We start from the raw sequence: 16866 nt of genomic DNA, 5'->3' as shown, positions 1-16866 counted from the left end.
ACAAAACTGAATTGAATTGAAATGCAATTCATGTTAATTCGTAAATTATGAACAATTTCTACACATGTATATGAAACATTTATGTTCATAACATACTCGTTTCGACCATTAACAACAGTATCGTTGTAATGGTATGGAATATGGAATGTTCCAGCCTCGATGATCGAAAATGTACAGTAATCTCTTTAGAGTCAAAAGTGAGCGTACGATAATGTCCGAAAAGGTTTTTGTTTTGATTAAAAAACGAGTTATTTTGGATCGGGCTCGCCGATTTCGTCGCGAGAAATTTAATGTTGTGTAAGTGGGTGTTGATTAGCCTTCAACTACGATAAGTTGTTGGTTTACTTATAGATCGGGGTGAATAGATCATAAATTAATTATGGGAAATTTATAGAATGGGGAACAGGGTTTAAAAAAATCTAAGATATATATCCTATCCTACTAATAATATAAATGCGAAAGTTTGTGAGATTGGATGGATGTGTTATTCTGTATGTATGTTTATTATTCTTTCACGCGAAAACCATGTAGCGGATTTTAATGATACTTGACAGTTATGTAGCCTATGTACCATAAAAATCTTTACATAAATGCATCCTAAATAGGAACTTTCTAGCAAATTCTTTAAAATAATAATTCCAATTAAAATTTATGGTGTTTTTCCTCATGTCTGCTATGTTTTTGTTCTATTATATATCTATATCGATATTTATTATAAATTTTGTTTCAGAATAATCGCAACACAACTACCACCCAGTCTGACCTCATACTTAACAGTCGTAGATCCCTATCGAATAAAGTCCCCAGCGGAGAGCTTAGAAACCGACACACCTCTGCCCTTAGGGTCACAAGTATTGGTTGTATATGTGGGTAGAAAGACGTACAATAGTTTGAAGAAACAAGCTAATAAATTGCAAGAGTTTGCGAAGAACGGGGAGGAACTCATCAACGGATTTAAAAAGGTATTATCCAAACAGTTTTTTTTTAGACTTTGTCACGTAAATATGCAAACGATTTGCTAAAAAAAACCTTTATTTTCACAGGCCCAAGAAGCAGACCGAGACAGGGCTCGAGAATTTCCACAGACAGGCATGAAGAGAGACAAATCACTATTATTCACAGCTGTACCTGAAGAAGATCACACTATGATCTCACCGCCGAACAGAGAAGAAGTACCAGGAGAGAAACGGAAACCCAGCATGCCAGACGTCGTTCCCTTTGCCAATAAACCGAGAGCTCGACCGAATAAACTGTCACTAAGCTTTAAAACACAGAAGTCGTTAGATGAAGACGTGAAAGAAAACGAAAACGTATTCACTGGACAGACCAGTGTTTGCTCGACGCCGATGGTCGAATACAAAAGATTACACGGAAATATGCTATCCATTTGCCAAAATCTCGATAGCCAAGACAAACCAGACGTCGAACCAGATGTCCTCAAGAACATCGAGAACTGTAAACTCGACGAAAAGCGTGACACGCAAACAATCTTGAACGCGGACTGTGTGGCCGAGCATTTCATTAATAAACCGGAACCGTTGAGGAAACTGGCCAGCGTCACAGACCTGCAGGAGACGTTCAAAAAGATAACCAGCAAAAACGGATCGAAAATAAAATTAAAAACGTCCAAAGATGATGTGGACGCGTCGCCGACGGCGCAACGCAAGAATCCGAACACGATGACAATAAACGACCCATCCTTCCCAGTATTCAGAAACGACGGTATCGCGATATCGGAGTCGCTCTTCAATCAGTATCTCGAACAGTATTACGCGGGCATGAAGGACAAATCGACGGACGAGAATATGTTTAACTTCAACCTTAAATTGTGCGAGATGGACAAATTCCAAGACTTCGACTCGGAGTTGGCGAAATCGCCACAGCGGACGCCCAAGAAAATTGCCAAGGACTCGACCAAAACTTTGTCGGTCACGGACCAGTCGAGGCGGAAGTCTCTGTCGTTGCCTTTGAAGTCTCTGAACACGGACTCTCAAGCCGAGACTGACACGATAAGCTTTAAGAAGAAGTTGACCGGCGTGCAGCTCACGCCCTTAATGGAGAAACTTAGCCACTTAGCGTTCTCGGATAAATCCAGCGGCTACAGCAGTCGAGTGATGACGCCTCTGGAGCTGAGGGACATTCTGACGCCGGGCTTGGAGAAACCGATTAATTTTACAAATAGGTATGTGGTTATGTTATATACACACACGGCACACACGCGCACACACGCACACACACACACACGCACATATCCGCTAGTTAAGACTTAAAATACAATTATTATTCGCAGCTGTAGGAATTTAAATTTTTCCGAAAAATTTATATTTATTTTCACTTACTGTTTGTAGTGGTAAATGGAATAATTACACGAATATCAATATTTACTTATTTAAATACAGTCTTTTCACCTAATCAAATGTCTATTTCATTCTTACTTACTTTATAATTAATTCAATCCATTATGATTTTTTAATTTCTATAAAATTTGTTAGAGTATGAGTCATAAAATTAGTATTCGCACAAAATGACATAGGAGATGAATAATTAGAATTAAAAAATAAAATATATAAAACAACCATCCACAGACCGAAGGCTGGGCACCAAGAGTGCGACAGCGACAGCGACAGCGACGCGAGCGAAGGCGAAGCGAGCAGCGTGAGCGGGTTCGCGGCGCGCGCGGTGCGCTGCGCGCTGTTCGTGAGCGGCCTGCACAACGTGGCGCTGCTGCAGCTGCTCGACCTGGACGCCGCCAACGATCCCCACATCGTGCACTCCCTGGTGACTGTCGTTGGGTTCTTTTGTGGGTTCGACACCGGGCGAGCGGCCGAGAAACACATCGATGTTTTAATTTATCTTATTAAGGAAAATATCGTGAAGAAAACGGCATGTCAAAGATGTTTGAGGATATGTGAACTCTGTCAACCCGCACTTGGACAGAGTGGTGGCTTGACTAGTTGGTAGATGGATTAAATGAAAAACTTGAGTTTTGTCAAAAACGAATTGCGCCTCCTTATTTGTTCTTTGCAATATGACTCTTTGATTCAGTAAAATAATGCTAGCAACATTGTCGTTAGAAAACAGATTGCATTTTCAAATCATAACAGTACTAAAATCTTTACATTATGATTCAAGAAAAATAATTAAATAATTCAAGAGTCCTTTACTTCTCCAGCGTGATTTACATTACACCCTCGTGTATTGTTCCAGTGGGAAACATCCCTGAACGCGCTGGGCCCCATAGAGCAGCAGTGCGTGGAGCCCCCGGTGGCGGGGCCCGAGTGCAGCGACTACAGCTACCTGCTGCTGGACCCCGACTGGGGCACCGTTAAGCGCGGGGGCCCCTGGGCCGCCGTGGACATCGCCACTATGGGTCTCATACACAACGAGCTGGAGGAGGATCCCGACTTGGCCGAGTTTATGCTCAGGTGAGACACTATTCATTTTAACCGACTTCAAAAAATGGGGAGCATAAAATACAGCCTTAAAAAGTCATCAGAAAACAATTTTTTTTATTAATTTGAGACTATTTTTAATACAAATATGGAAATGGGGGTAGTGGTTAGAATGTGTTTAGACACACTAGTGTGCCAGATAATGAAGGTAAGAGCTATATACACACGTATTTTTATCGAATAAAGAAGGATAATCGATTAAGATACAATTTAGTTAGTAAAAGCAAGGGAAACACAATTAATAAATAATTGTATGATAAGTATATTAATTTCATAAATACACCATTCGTAACAATTCAAAGCACTCATCAATACGTTATTGACTTCATTCAAATCAAATCGAATAAATAGAATGTTTCGATGAATTTATATAAATGTTGACCATCGATAAATCGGATCTCTGTTTTTGGTTTAAAAATAAACTAAAATGTCTTAATAAAGAAAGTGCCTTACCAACAAATACCCAAATGTTTTGGTCCTTCAGAGCCGGTTTCATCCGAATTTGGAAACTTCTAACTTTGCAAGGACTTCTAAAAATAACTTTTATCTGCCTCTATAGGATGTTATATGAAAATACATTGAAAGCGGTGGCGGTGCGCCCATAAAATGATAATATATAACCGAGTTTTATATGAAAATTTAAAGCATTAGGTGGGTTCATAAAAAATTAATTAGCGCTTAACCAATTAAGAACATATCCTGATATTCAAATATTTACATAAAGTTTTAATTACAATAAAATTAGCGCACAACCATCGGGGCCGAAGGAATATTGAAAAATAAAATTGTGCTTGATAGAATTGAGTGTTTTGTAACAATACTTAATTGGAAATTAAATTAATTAATGGATAATTGTAGGAAACGTGCTTCAATTGGAAGTTTTCATGCTTGCAACAGATATTTATTTATATACTCTTTAAATCTTAAAGCCGCATAAATTTGGGTTAAACATTCGAAGTTAATAAAATTATATTATGGTATTAGTGAAAATTTTGCTTCTATTTTAAAAGCTTACGAATATAACAAAGCATATAAACTAATTAAAAGATGTGGATGACCCACACAGCATTCTAATGGTCTTTTTGTGTAAAATAACCACACTTTGAGAAATTTTGAAAGAATAGAAAAAAATTGATCACGAGGCAGGATTCGAACCTGCGTTTCTTGCCTAACCGTAGCAACGCCTAGCCTCTCGGCCACCGGCTTATAAAGCATTTCAATGCTATAAAACTAAAAATTAAATTTAACCACACTTTATTATTTATCTCCATATCTCTCTTAATAAATAGAACAAGACCTTCCTTTTATTGGCTCATTGGCCTGGGCTTTGAGCAGTAGTTCCTGAGATTAGCTAACTTAATTATTTAGTTATTTAATTAGTTAACTGTTTAACTTTGATTGATTTATTGATAACCAAAGAGGACACAAACACTCAATATAATTACGCACAAATAGGCGGTGTTTTCACTAAGATCGAGCGAGCTTTATAATCTCTATATATAAAATTCACGTGTCACAATGTTAGTTACCGCACTCCTACGAAACAGTTGGACTGATTTTTATGAAATTTTATGTCGATATCGGGTAGGTCTGAGAATAGGCCAACATCTATTTTCATACCCCTAAATGATGAGTAATGACCGCCTCCTTGGTACAGTGGTTAACGCGTGAGCGTAGAACCGAGGGGTCCTGGGTTCGATTCCCGGTGGGGACGCTCAAAAAAAAAATGTCTCGGTCTGGCAGGACACAGAAGGCTGATCACCTACTTCCTAAAGAAAATCGATCAGTGAAACGGATGTACATCATCTGCCCCATACCCCACTAGGGGACACGGGACTTCACTTTTAAATGATGAGTAAGGCAGTATAGCGTATGCCGGGTCAGCTAGTATATAGATTTGTAACATTCTACCCTCCAAATTGTGCAGATCATGTTTTACAAATAACACCAATGTATAACCACTTTTCTTGCGAATAAATTAATTTCATTAAATTTCCGTAGGAGCGAGGACAGCGTAGTGCTGGGCGCGTCGTGCGGGCGCGCGCAGATGTTCTACCAAGAGAGCGGCCCCCGCGCCGCCGGCCCGCCGCCCCCCTCCGACATCCTCGCCACCGCGCCGCTGCGCGCGCGCCGCCGCTTGCACCGCGACCACTGCGCGCTGCTCATATAATGTGCACCTTGTGCTCTTGGGATACGGTTCACATCGCATCGCTACGGATAGTGTGCGGTGAAGTGGACTTTATTGTGTTGGTATAACATTCAAATTGAATTGACACCTCTAAAGAATATGGATACGGGTGATGGAATATAACTCATTTTATCATGATATCTTTAGGCAGAAGAAAGATATAGAATGCACTTTGCGGGAGTACGACTCAATTCTGGCTAACGTCTTGGCGTTATAATAGAATTTGAGAGTTGTTGCAAAGTGAACCTTATTGTGGAATACCATCTAATTTTGAGTGACTTCTAACTATTCACTAATTCTATTGAGAAACTGTATTTAAAACAAAGGACACCTCGTAAAAACATCTACTGTAAACTGGCCTGTACTGTGTCTAGTGAGATCTGTTACATTAACAGACATTGAGATTTGTGGTGATTTAACTTGGACCGTAATGAGTGCTGATAGATCTCAAATTGAAATGACATCTTGAAGAAACATCTCTACCATGTGTGCTATTATTAAGGGGACTAAAATATATGGTAATAGATCAAACTCCAGAAATACTTTGGCAGTGTTATAAGCTCTAATATTATTGAATCATTGAAATATGTAGAAACTCAAGTTGAAGCTAAATTACACCTTATCGCCATAGTTCTAGAGCTGACATTTGCTCCACATCCAGTTATAATAACGACCTGGACTCGGGATGACAACTATTTTATTAAAACTTGAAATTTAATACGACGTCAATTCGAACTATAATTTAATAGACGATTCTTCTTATATAAACCACATAGTTTAGAAATTAAAAAAAGCATGATTATAGGCATTGCAAAGTCAACCTTATCGTTATATAACAGGACTCAAACTTAATATTCTGACCATATAATTAGTTGAGATCCTCATGCCAAAGGTTTTTGCCATTTATTACTCTTCCTAGCAAAACATTCCTGTTATGGATCTCATGTTTTACAACTCTGGTTTATCAATGACCCTATAACTGAACATTTTAAATAATTTAATATTTTTGATAGGTATTAAAACATACAACTCTGCTATCTTGGAGTGAAAAAGGTTTGAATTTGAATTCAATAATTTAAGGCAAGGTTGCTTATAGAACTTGTTTAGTACTAAAACCGGGTCCTTTACCTTGGGTACCCGAAATAAATTTATAGTGTTGTCAGTTGACAACACACTCAAAAAAATAAGTATAAATTATTTAGTATTTGTAATACAGGTGTTTTTATTTAGAGTATTTAATTTTGAGCTCTCGTGTTAATTGAAGTATGCAAATACCAATGGTTTTGTGTTGTACGCTTTTCTCCATTTTATCATTCCAGTGTTATTTAGTCAGACAAGAGATTATACATGGCAGCATCATTATTTTATCTATCTGTTATAATATTTTAATGTTTTTATTTTATCTGTTCAGACTTTTAGCCTCTGGACAATAAATATAGACTTTCAACTGCATTGAAAATGTATTAATTCCATAATTTATACTTAGTCTTAGTTGTAGATACTGGATTAGTATTAAAGTAGGATTGTTATTTTTGTTCGTAGACATAACTTTAGATAGTAGAGCGACTGTTGTCCTCTTAAATCGGACGTTTAGAATTTTTCTATATTCGCTATAATATTTAACCTCCCTTTATCTATCCACAATATAACGCCATATTCAAAATAGTGAACTAAGTAGACCGTAAGTTTACATGATCCGTACATATCTATGATGCCATCTCGAAAAGTTAATTAAATTTATTTACAATATTTCGCAACAATTTAGAATTTTATTGCAAATCTCGTCTGATCTGTTTGACGTGAAGTTATTGCATTCAACTTTAAGGCAATCTTTATGTCGCATAGATTAGATATTACGTATGGCGTCCGAAACAATTTTAATTATCTTAATTCCAGCCATAGAAATGAAGCTATTTCTTATCTACGCTATGCTAGCTTGTACTGTCCGGCCATTTATCTACAGCTAGTCATGCTCAATCCAGCCGTCTGGTAGCTTCATGTTTCTTATTTGTGGGTCTTAGGCCTTCACCAACTTTGATTAAGGTAGATGCCAAACTAAATGCTACAAGTTTAGGTCTATCTGTATCTGCCTTTATCTTAAATATCGAAACCGTCTATTTTGTGTCAGTATTTAAGATTATTTTTGCATTCCATATTTGTTTCTTTAGATAGGTAACTAACTATTTATTCCATATTTCTAAAATGGGATTCTTGCAATATGTGTTATTATAATATATTTTATGTTGGTCTTGTCTTGTTTTTTTTTTATGGTAGCTATTATTTTTTAAGCTTAATTTTGAAATAAGAGTATAATAATTTATATTATCAGATTATTAATTTCTAACATTGTGAGTTTTTATTATAAATACTATCAATTATCGATGTCAAATAAAATGTCGTTACTTTATTCCATTGTTACCTATATTTTGTTCTCGTTTATTTCAGTATTAGATGTTGCATTTTATATACGTTTGTTTTTACCTAATATCTGCTAAGCATTGTGCAAATATAGATCTTACTAACTTTTTATTGTAATCATTACCATTGTATTCTATGCCTTGTCCAATTTTCTATAGCTACAAGTTTCTCATTAACAAAAAAAAAATATTGGCCAATTTCGTTGAAATTTAATACTAGTTAAAAATCATAAATTCTTTGTATTTCATTATACAGAAAAGCCAGTGAAATGAATACTTAACAACAGGAACCGTCTTCCGATGCGTAGTTATCTTTCAACTCCATACGTTATGCTTAAGCAATGGTGATGAATTATAATAAAATTTGTGTATCTCTCAGAGTTTGTATCTTTTGAACAGTATAACGTGTGTTGAGAAAATTTTGCCTATTTTTAAGTGGTACCAAAATCTTGCATGTTATGCATAGTTAATATGTGCAATTATATTATTTATATCTTTCTACAGACTCAGATCGTCAGATATGTCTATATGCTTCGACTTACTGGCAATGACTATTATTCAAGGCGTCCATACATTTTGTTCGTCGTATGATACTCAGCTTCGAACAGCTGCGCAATGCCATCTTAGAAACAGTGCCAATACAGAATGTTTGCGATATTTATTTATACTTCTATTATACATAGATATTTTTAAGAACTTTTAAACCCGATAGTGAGATTTTTTGTTAACTTTACTCGTACGTGTAATACAATATACTGAGAATAAAATATTACAAATATATTGGGTGGTTTTATTTCATACATAGATATTATGAAAAACGAACTATATACATATGTTTTACTACGCGTATATACTTGATTCCTTTACATTACACATAGTATGTATGTCCCAAGATAGGTGATTGAAAACAGGCTTCCCCCAAGCTTGTAAGTAATAGAAAGGTCATTGGGCATATTTGACACGGTTCATTAAAGCTTGCGAACAAGAACCGAAGGTATTTATGTATTCGAACTTGGCCCTATTTTACCTTTTATACAGATATTTTTCAGTCTAAGTGGCGGGAAAAAGATATTGAACATTTATTATATACTTATTTACAATAATAATGACATAAGTGAATGAATTTGTTTTAGTATAATTCAGTAACCCTTATTATAACAATTTGCCAATTAATTTTGATTGAGCACAATAATAATTTGTAGAATTGTATTTTTTTATTTTCATTTTTATATCGGTATAATACTTTCAGTTAGAACTCCAAATTTACTAAAGTTGGGCCAATATAGTAAACATCAAAAAAGAATGTGGACTTTACCGTGCTGGATACGTCGTAAATTATATGCCTAATAAGAATGTCTTTAAAACGCTTTTTTAACATTGTTTCAAAGACTCCTCCATTGTAAACATGAAAAATGCTCAAATACGTTTGTGGATGCCGCGGGTCAAATGCCAGAACAATACCCAATGACCCTTATCAATATAATCAAAGGTATTTATGCAATTCCTTCAGAAATATTAATTCAAATATATCATATCATACTGTGTGATCTACTAGAGACAGGATGTTGAGTGGATAGATAAGGTGGGAGAGACTACGATGAAGAAGAATAACATGTTATTTAAAAAAATCATTATTTATTAACAACTCGTTCACAACACAAGTCTACACTAAAATACGATATCACCAAACTAAATAATAATAATAATAATATATAAAATACAAAATACTACGGAATCGAACAGAAATACGCACGAGTCACTCAAAAAATATCTGTGTGTGGGGTGTGTTAATGTATTGGAAACAATTTGTTGAAAGAATATGATCTGAGGGCAATCTTCTTCGTGGTCGACTCACACGCGACTTCGACACGATCATATTCTTTACAAGTTTCGCGAAACTTCGGTTCTGGCCGGTAGCGCGAGCTCAAGCCGGCGGCCCCTTCTTTCGGCGACCAATATAGATTTCAAAATTCAAAACTTCAACACAGTTAGTTTTTCAAGGAACTTCATCCTTTACTTCTTGTTTCAATACCTTTTCAAACAAACAAAATCAATATTAGACTTAGTTGTAAATCTTTATTATCATCTAATATTTTATTACATCTAGTGGCGTCTAACGTAACGCTAACTTACAACTAGAACCCTTATCACTCGTGAGCTAACACTATTGACTGTTTTAAACCGGTCACAACAGGTACTGTTTAAATGCATTTCCGGCTACATTTGGGAAGTGGTGGTGTATAAAAAATGTCTGAAGTGACGTCACCGTCGCGAGACTAATACCGACCTGCAAAGTCAAAGAGCAATGTAATCACGCTGCACGCCGACTCCCTATCTCTGCCCGAATGGAGGGGACCAAGCTTAACGCATAAAAAGCATTATTACAAAATCATAATACGCTGCTTAAAAATGTTTTAAATTATTTTTTAAACCAAAATTACACTTTCGTTCACTCCATATAACAATGCAATGTGAAAGAAAATGCTGGAAAACGGGTCCATGATCTCCCCCTCCATTCCTCTAAGATAAGGGATCTGACCAACACACAATACAATCGGGATACCATCGGTCCAAGTGTTTGAACATGAATTTTAAACAGATTCATTCGACCAGAATGCATTTACCACAACTACCTCCCATTTCCTAAACACATTCTGGTAAAATTCAACACAAACATTTAAGATAAACAAAAGAGAATAGCAGAAATACGTACAGGGATATTTATTAAAGACAACACATTCAATGCTGACATAATATACATGCATTTTTACTTTAAACATATATACATACTTACATAAGCACCAAAATGCGTGCATAGTAATATCTCTTTCATATAAATATCTCCGACATTTAATATTTGAGGTATATTTTCATGCAAATGAAGATAAAAACGAGGAATTTACCTTCATTTATTTACATATTGAAACTTACCGGTTTTGACTCCATTAGAAACTACAGATGTGAGATTTCAAATCTGTATGTATTGTATATACAAACGCAGAGCAAAAAAAAAGACATCGTCAAACTGTAATGAGCTGTTTTTCTTTGAAGTTGTATAATAAAAAAAAATTCAGACACTAACAACAAAATTCTTAAAATAAAATAATTATTTTTCTTGTCCAAGTGATTAGACATAAGTATTTTTATGTTTTTAATTTTAATCAGTGACCGTCGTTCGCTCTGCATTTGGTATACTAAACTTGCGAGGTTTGATCAATCTCAAACTCAAACATTCAAGTACTGTAGAGGCGAGAACGCATTTGACAAAGGAACTACAGCGAAACAAAGTAGGATATAAAATTCTAATATTCTGTTTGTTGCGCTGTAGTTGAGCATAATTGCTTAATGGGAAGCGAGGATGGCTTAGCTACCGGGAGTTATAAAGCCAGGTGCAACTTACGGGGGTGCTTGTATACTTTATAGTGACGTGCATCTTTCACTCGGTTTTGCGTAGTGACAATATGACAGTCACATCTATTTAGAGACGCGGTATGGCGGTACGGGCGGTGTCGCTGGCCTGGTGTCACTTACGCAGAGAGAAGCCGCGCTTGCGACGTTGCTGCTGTACCGTTGCACGGTAGCGCGCAAGGTACGGCGGTACGGTGGTACGGCGGTATCACTTACGCGGCGAGTAGGAGCGCTCCCGCTCGTAGCGGCGCGAGCGGCGGTAGTGCGGCGAGGGCGAGCGGTGCCGGTAGCCGCGCGCGTAGTAGTCGCGCTCCCGGTACCCGCCGCCGCCGCCGCCGCCGCGGTAGTAGTAGTCGCTGTAATGGTACGGCGGTATGAGAGTACTGTTGAAACAGTGGCGGTAATACCAGGGCGGTATATTAGTACCGATAAATGAATCATAAAACCATTGAACCCTAACCAATAGCAAAATTACAAAGCTGGTTTTATAGAAAAGTAGGCGAATACTCTCAAATAACGCAACACAAGTAAAGTTGTATTGACTTTAATAAATAAACTATAAACATTTCATGGACATAAAATTGAACGAAGAATTATCAAAGTAGTCTTAACAAAGGGGCTACCGTGAAACAAAATATTCAATATCTAATTTTATTCACTTAAATGTAATATAAAACACAACTCACTCTCTGTCGCGACCGCGTCTGTCATATCCATTGTCGCCTCGTCCGAGACTGAAAAGATCACAAACCATGAATGAAAAATTTCATTTTAAACAAAATAAGAAGACTACATTTTCTTTCCATAAATCAACACGAATACTCAAGCAATATTACTAAATCTATGTGTAAGTGAAGTCCCGTTTCCCCAAGTAGTAGTATGGGACAGATGATTCACTGATCGATTTTCCTCTGTGTCCTACCAAACCGAGAATTTTTTTTCAAGCGTCCCCACCGGGAATCGAGCCCAAGACCACTCGTTTCTACGATCAGTCACGCGTTAACCTTTGTACCGAGAAGGCGGCCTACTCACTGTGTAGGTTTCCCCATATAGATCCCGGGCGTGGGCGTGTGCGCCCTCTGCGTGATAGAGAAGTCAACCCGAATCCTCCTGCCGTCGATCTCCATGCCTGTGCACTCGTTCTTCGCCACTTTGGCGTTCTCTTGTGACTCAAAATAGACGAAGCAGAAACCGCGGGAGCGTCCAGTCTGTGGGAACATCATAATATATTAATCATCCACTAATAAAGAGGCCAAAAAACTCATCATAATATTCAATTAAGTGACAAGAAACTAATTAAAGTTAACTAAATGAACTAGCATAATAAACAATTGAAATTGTGATAAGACAAAGAGTGACATCAATTGATAATAGCTTCTTAGAAACTTGAGTGTCTAATCTAGACCTTCTTAAAATTCATGTTGATTGCATTTCTAAAAGCATTCAACAAATTATATCAGCTTTACACACCTTTGCGTCAATAACAACTTGAACTTTGTCAACTTGGCCATATTTGGAGAAAATATGATGAATTTGCTGTTCCGTAGTATAGAGACTCAGTCCAAAAACTCCGAGGCACCGGGATGGTGTTGGGTTCTCCTGAAAAAAAAGAGCACTAAAACTTGTGGTATGGCGCCGCTTTCTTATATATAATTTTGATACACAAATAAGCCCATTGATTTTGTCCTATTTTACTTTAATCTAGTAAGGGAACAAAAAAAACTCATAATCCTCATAGTTGTTTCATACATATATTGAAGAATATAGAAAAAAAATTACTTCAAAATATAGCATCTCACAAATGTACAAGAGCAATTATGGGTTAGTGACTAGATTAATTATCTACATCACCACAGCTCCAATAGATGAAAGATTTGAGGAAACTAGCATGTCCATGAATCAAAAGCTGTCAAAACAACAAGTGATATCAGTCACCCCCACCATACGGTGTAGTGGGATATCACATGATAAAAAAGCCTGTGTTGAAAGCCTGTGTCCTTGCAGTGGCGATAATTATTATGTACTGATAATGACAGCATATGAAATTGTAATAATTTTGTATTTGACTAACATAATATTGGTTAATAAGACAAAGCGAAAATGTTCATAATAATATGAATCCAAGATGAAATAATGAACAAAATTACATGCATGCAAATCCTTATAAGTTATAATATAATAAATAACCCTTCCAAGTGGTTGGGTAAAAGAGCAAATGAGTGTTTTGCAGTGTTTTGTTACATTTTATGAAATTTTTATGAATAAACAATATACATGAGTGTAACTCTATGATGTTACTCAATAAGCTAAAGCCCTCTTATTAATTCTGGATACAAAATTGAGTGTTATTAAGTAATGTTTATATTGTTATACTTTTAAACTAATGTTACAGAGAACTGTACAAATGGGCCTTTAGTAAACCAACGGATTTTCCAGCTAGCTTACTCTAATTCCACTCTTTACTATTCCAACATATAGGATACAAATACGAAAAGGCAGTTCGTACAAGCATTTCTCTGTTGGAATCCGACATGTTACCACAGGCTTCACTACAGTAGTTAACTTTTCATGTAGAAACAAACGTCGAAAATTAAATATTTATTATAATTAGTATTTTCTTTGATGAATATAACATCATTAGCTTAAGGACTCGCTAAACGAACATTATTCATTAATTATTCATAAACACTGGTATTGATAACAGTAATGATGGATAATTAACCATTGTATAGAGAACACAACGAATAAACTAAATCATTAATGACATCATGAAACCAAATAATCAAAACATTGCACAAATCCCACTCCAGCCCAGCTTATCACTAGCATGCACAAACAGTTGGCATCGACAAATCAAACTTACACCACTCACCCTGTCGCCCATGTGCCGCCGCCGCGACGACATGGGGCTGTGCGAGTGGGAGCGGCCGCGCGGCGTGTACGAGCGCGAGCGCGAGCGCGAGTAGCGCGACGAGCGATAGCGCCGCGGCGACACTGAGCGCGAACGCGTCCTGGACACACACGTCTTATATGCATGACTGCTGTTGGCTTTGCTTGGCTCGGGTTGACGCTGATCGTCAGACCTGGAGTTTTTGTTGATGGAATTGCAGTTAGACCAATGATTTTGATCGAGGTCCCACCTTAATGTCCCACATTAATGTGATCTGAATTGGGACAATCCTACTTGAAAGATACATACATATTGCCTTTAAAAGATACTATAAGACTTGACTAGCTGACCCATGGGGATTTACCCACATGATACATGGCATTCCAAACTCTTAGTCTTTCAAATAAAAAGGAATATTCAACATGAAAATAACATGTCCATTCAATCCAGTAATTCCTGCGATTATCAATGCAACAAATAAATTCTGAAATTTAATATTATCAGAATATATTACAAGTGTGAATGGAACTTAAATCTTAACACTATGGTTCCACATATTGTGTTTAGAATGTTCATATAATATAGCAAAACATACTGTAATGACAATTATTTACAGAAAAGACTGTAACACTTCAACTCCATTTTTATTATAAAAACCTTTATAGCTTATTTTAATAAACATTTGATTGAACTAAATTCTTTGTTCACATTTATATGTATTCAGGTATACATAGTTATTATTAACACCAGAAATTGTTGTAAAAAAAACCCAATATACCTCCAACTTCCTTAAAGTTCATTCTTTAGATGCATTCATAACAGAAATGCAACGTAAGAATGTGTTTTCAATCAACACAACAAAAATGTGTTTAATGTGGTGTTCACATAATATCCTGTTCAATTTTACAGGCAGGTTGCTGAATTTTACAATGTACATTTGCATTACAAGTTTTATTTTTACATATCTTCATTGCATATTCACTGATAACACTATGATTATATGTTAACATTATAAGAAACTACTAGACTTAATTAAAATTTTCTGCCTCTTTCGTCAATTAATATCCAGTTCTAGATTTGTATCTAATAGTTCCTATTCCCTTTTCCAAGATGAAAACTTGGGTCTCAAAAGAGATTTTTTTATTATATATTATATTATTCATCAAATAATTGGAAATTTGTTCCTCAACTAGTTTGATTAATGTGCAGAACTTTAAATAAAAGAAAACTATTATTACATTTTTCTTTATATGATGTCAGATAACTGTAATTCAGCACAGTATCAATTTTTCAATTATCGTAAAAATGAACCAAGCGTAATCCTTATCAGTAATGTTTCTGTTATTGATAAAACAATGTGTGTTTTATTGATCAAACATGCAGATTGCCTATTATTTTGTATGTTTTGAGCGGGATTAAAAATCATGCAATGAACAAATTAATTGTAATATGATATTATATTACAATTTGAAATAATATTTCATCATTAGTAGTATTCACACCACTAGTATTTTCATATCATAAAAAAAACTCAGTTGTGTAGGCGTATAATATTCCAAACTTCTACAAAATTATTCTAAATTGCGGTATCGTTTTTTAATATATTATTGCGCAACCCGTTGCCTTGACAGCGAGGTTATATCGATAAAAAACAACTACGGAAATGCTATCATAATGATGCTTATAACCAGAAATCGCTACATTAATAATCTTTGGTTATAATTTCGACAATAATCAAAACAATGCTCTAATTGTCGACTTACGGGCTCCTGTACTTCCGGCTTGACGTTTTTGGCGGCGGCGGTGTTCTGGACCGGCTTCTGGTGTGTCCCCGAGACATCGTCGGTGGCTTTGGTACTGGCTCCCGAGACCCGTTACGGGTCCTCGAGCGGCTTCTCTGAAATTACCAAAAATACATTCGTACCAAATAACCTTACGCGCCCCGGCGAAATAAAACGAACTAAGTTTAACCATTAACTAAAAAGTCAAGTTAATTATAGTACCTCTCGATCCGACATGCTGCACAAAACAAAAGAAATAACAAAACGTCTACTATTATTGAATAAGCACTATTACTCTACTTTTAGATCGCAGTTAAAAACAAAACCGATCATGCGAACGCCGACAACGCGGTCGAGAAAGAAACAAAATGGCGTCTGTCTGCATCCACAACCACAACTCGAAGCGGCGTGCAACCACAGACAACATATAATTTTTTTATCTAGATCGAAAGAAAATAACCTCAGTCCGAAAAAAATACCCATTATTTCTTAATAATTATGCTTATAAACACATATCTATAGTTATTGTATTATAATTCATATTGTTAGAGTAAAACTATAAACCGTTTTGTTACGATTAATATCCGTTTTTTCTAGACTTCTTTCGTGGCGTTACGTTCGTACTTTACAATTATATTCAATACTAGCCGCCCCGTTTCACCCGTATACATATGTACCCTATTATTATACTGATAGAATTTTTCAAACAAATCGGACCAGTAGTTCTTGA

The 16866-nt window shown here is 36.1% G+C and overlaps 2 protein-coding genes across 8 annotated transcripts in view; one reads left to right on the top strand and one right to left on the bottom strand.

The window, feature by feature from the left end:
• LOC119838662 overlaps nucleotides 1-8245 on the top strand; it is a 29550-nt gene extending 21305 nt beyond the window's left edge. The window contains exons 6-10 of the mRNA XM_038364727.1: nucleotides 731-962; nucleotides 1044-2182; nucleotides 2586-2778; nucleotides 3208-3425; nucleotides 5454-8245. Of these exons, the coding sequence (XP_038220655.1) occupies nucleotides 731-962; nucleotides 1044-2182; nucleotides 2586-2778; nucleotides 3208-3425; nucleotides 5454-5622 (1951 nt within the window). The 3' untranslated portion in view covers nucleotides 5623-8245. The remainder of the gene's footprint in view (nucleotides 1-730; nucleotides 963-1043; nucleotides 2183-2585; nucleotides 2779-3207; nucleotides 3426-5453) is intronic.
• Nucleotides 8246-9672: 1427 nt separating this feature from the next.
• Nucleotides 9673-16531, bottom strand: LOC119838637 (transformer-2 protein homolog alpha). Of its 7 annotated transcripts, none has more exons than XM_038364662.1 (8): nucleotides 16359-16531; nucleotides 16119-16252; nucleotides 14338-14548; nucleotides 12936-13064; nucleotides 12498-12673; nucleotides 12152-12199; nucleotides 11682-11821; nucleotides 9673-10089 (listed from the first exon to the last, which is right to left on the bottom strand). In XM_038364662.1, exons 1-8 carry the CDS (start codon nucleotides 16371-16373, stop codon nucleotides 10064-10066), a joined length of 879 nt encoding a protein of 292 aa, XP_038220590.1. In that variant the 5' UTR covers nucleotides 16374-16531; the 3' UTR covers nucleotides 9673-10063. The 7 variants fall into 7 exon arrangements, with proteins under 7 accessions (XP_038220590.1, XP_038220591.1, XP_038220587.1 ...); XM_038364663.1 differs by having other exon boundaries at nucleotides 12936-13061; XM_038364659.1 differs by having other exon boundaries at nucleotides 14329-14548; nucleotides 16359-16530.
• Nucleotides 16532-16866: the final 335 nt, after the last annotated feature.

Source organism: Zerene cesonia, unplaced genomic scaffold (genome assembly GCF_012273895.1).
Source record: "Zerene cesonia ecotype Mississippi unplaced genomic scaffold, Zerene_cesonia_1.1 Zces_u004, whole genome shotgun sequence".
In the NCBI taxonomy this organism is placed as follows: Eukaryota; Metazoa; Arthropoda; class Insecta; order Lepidoptera; family Pieridae; genus Zerene; species Zerene cesonia.
This window is presented reverse-complemented; position numbering and strand designations above follow the sequence as displayed.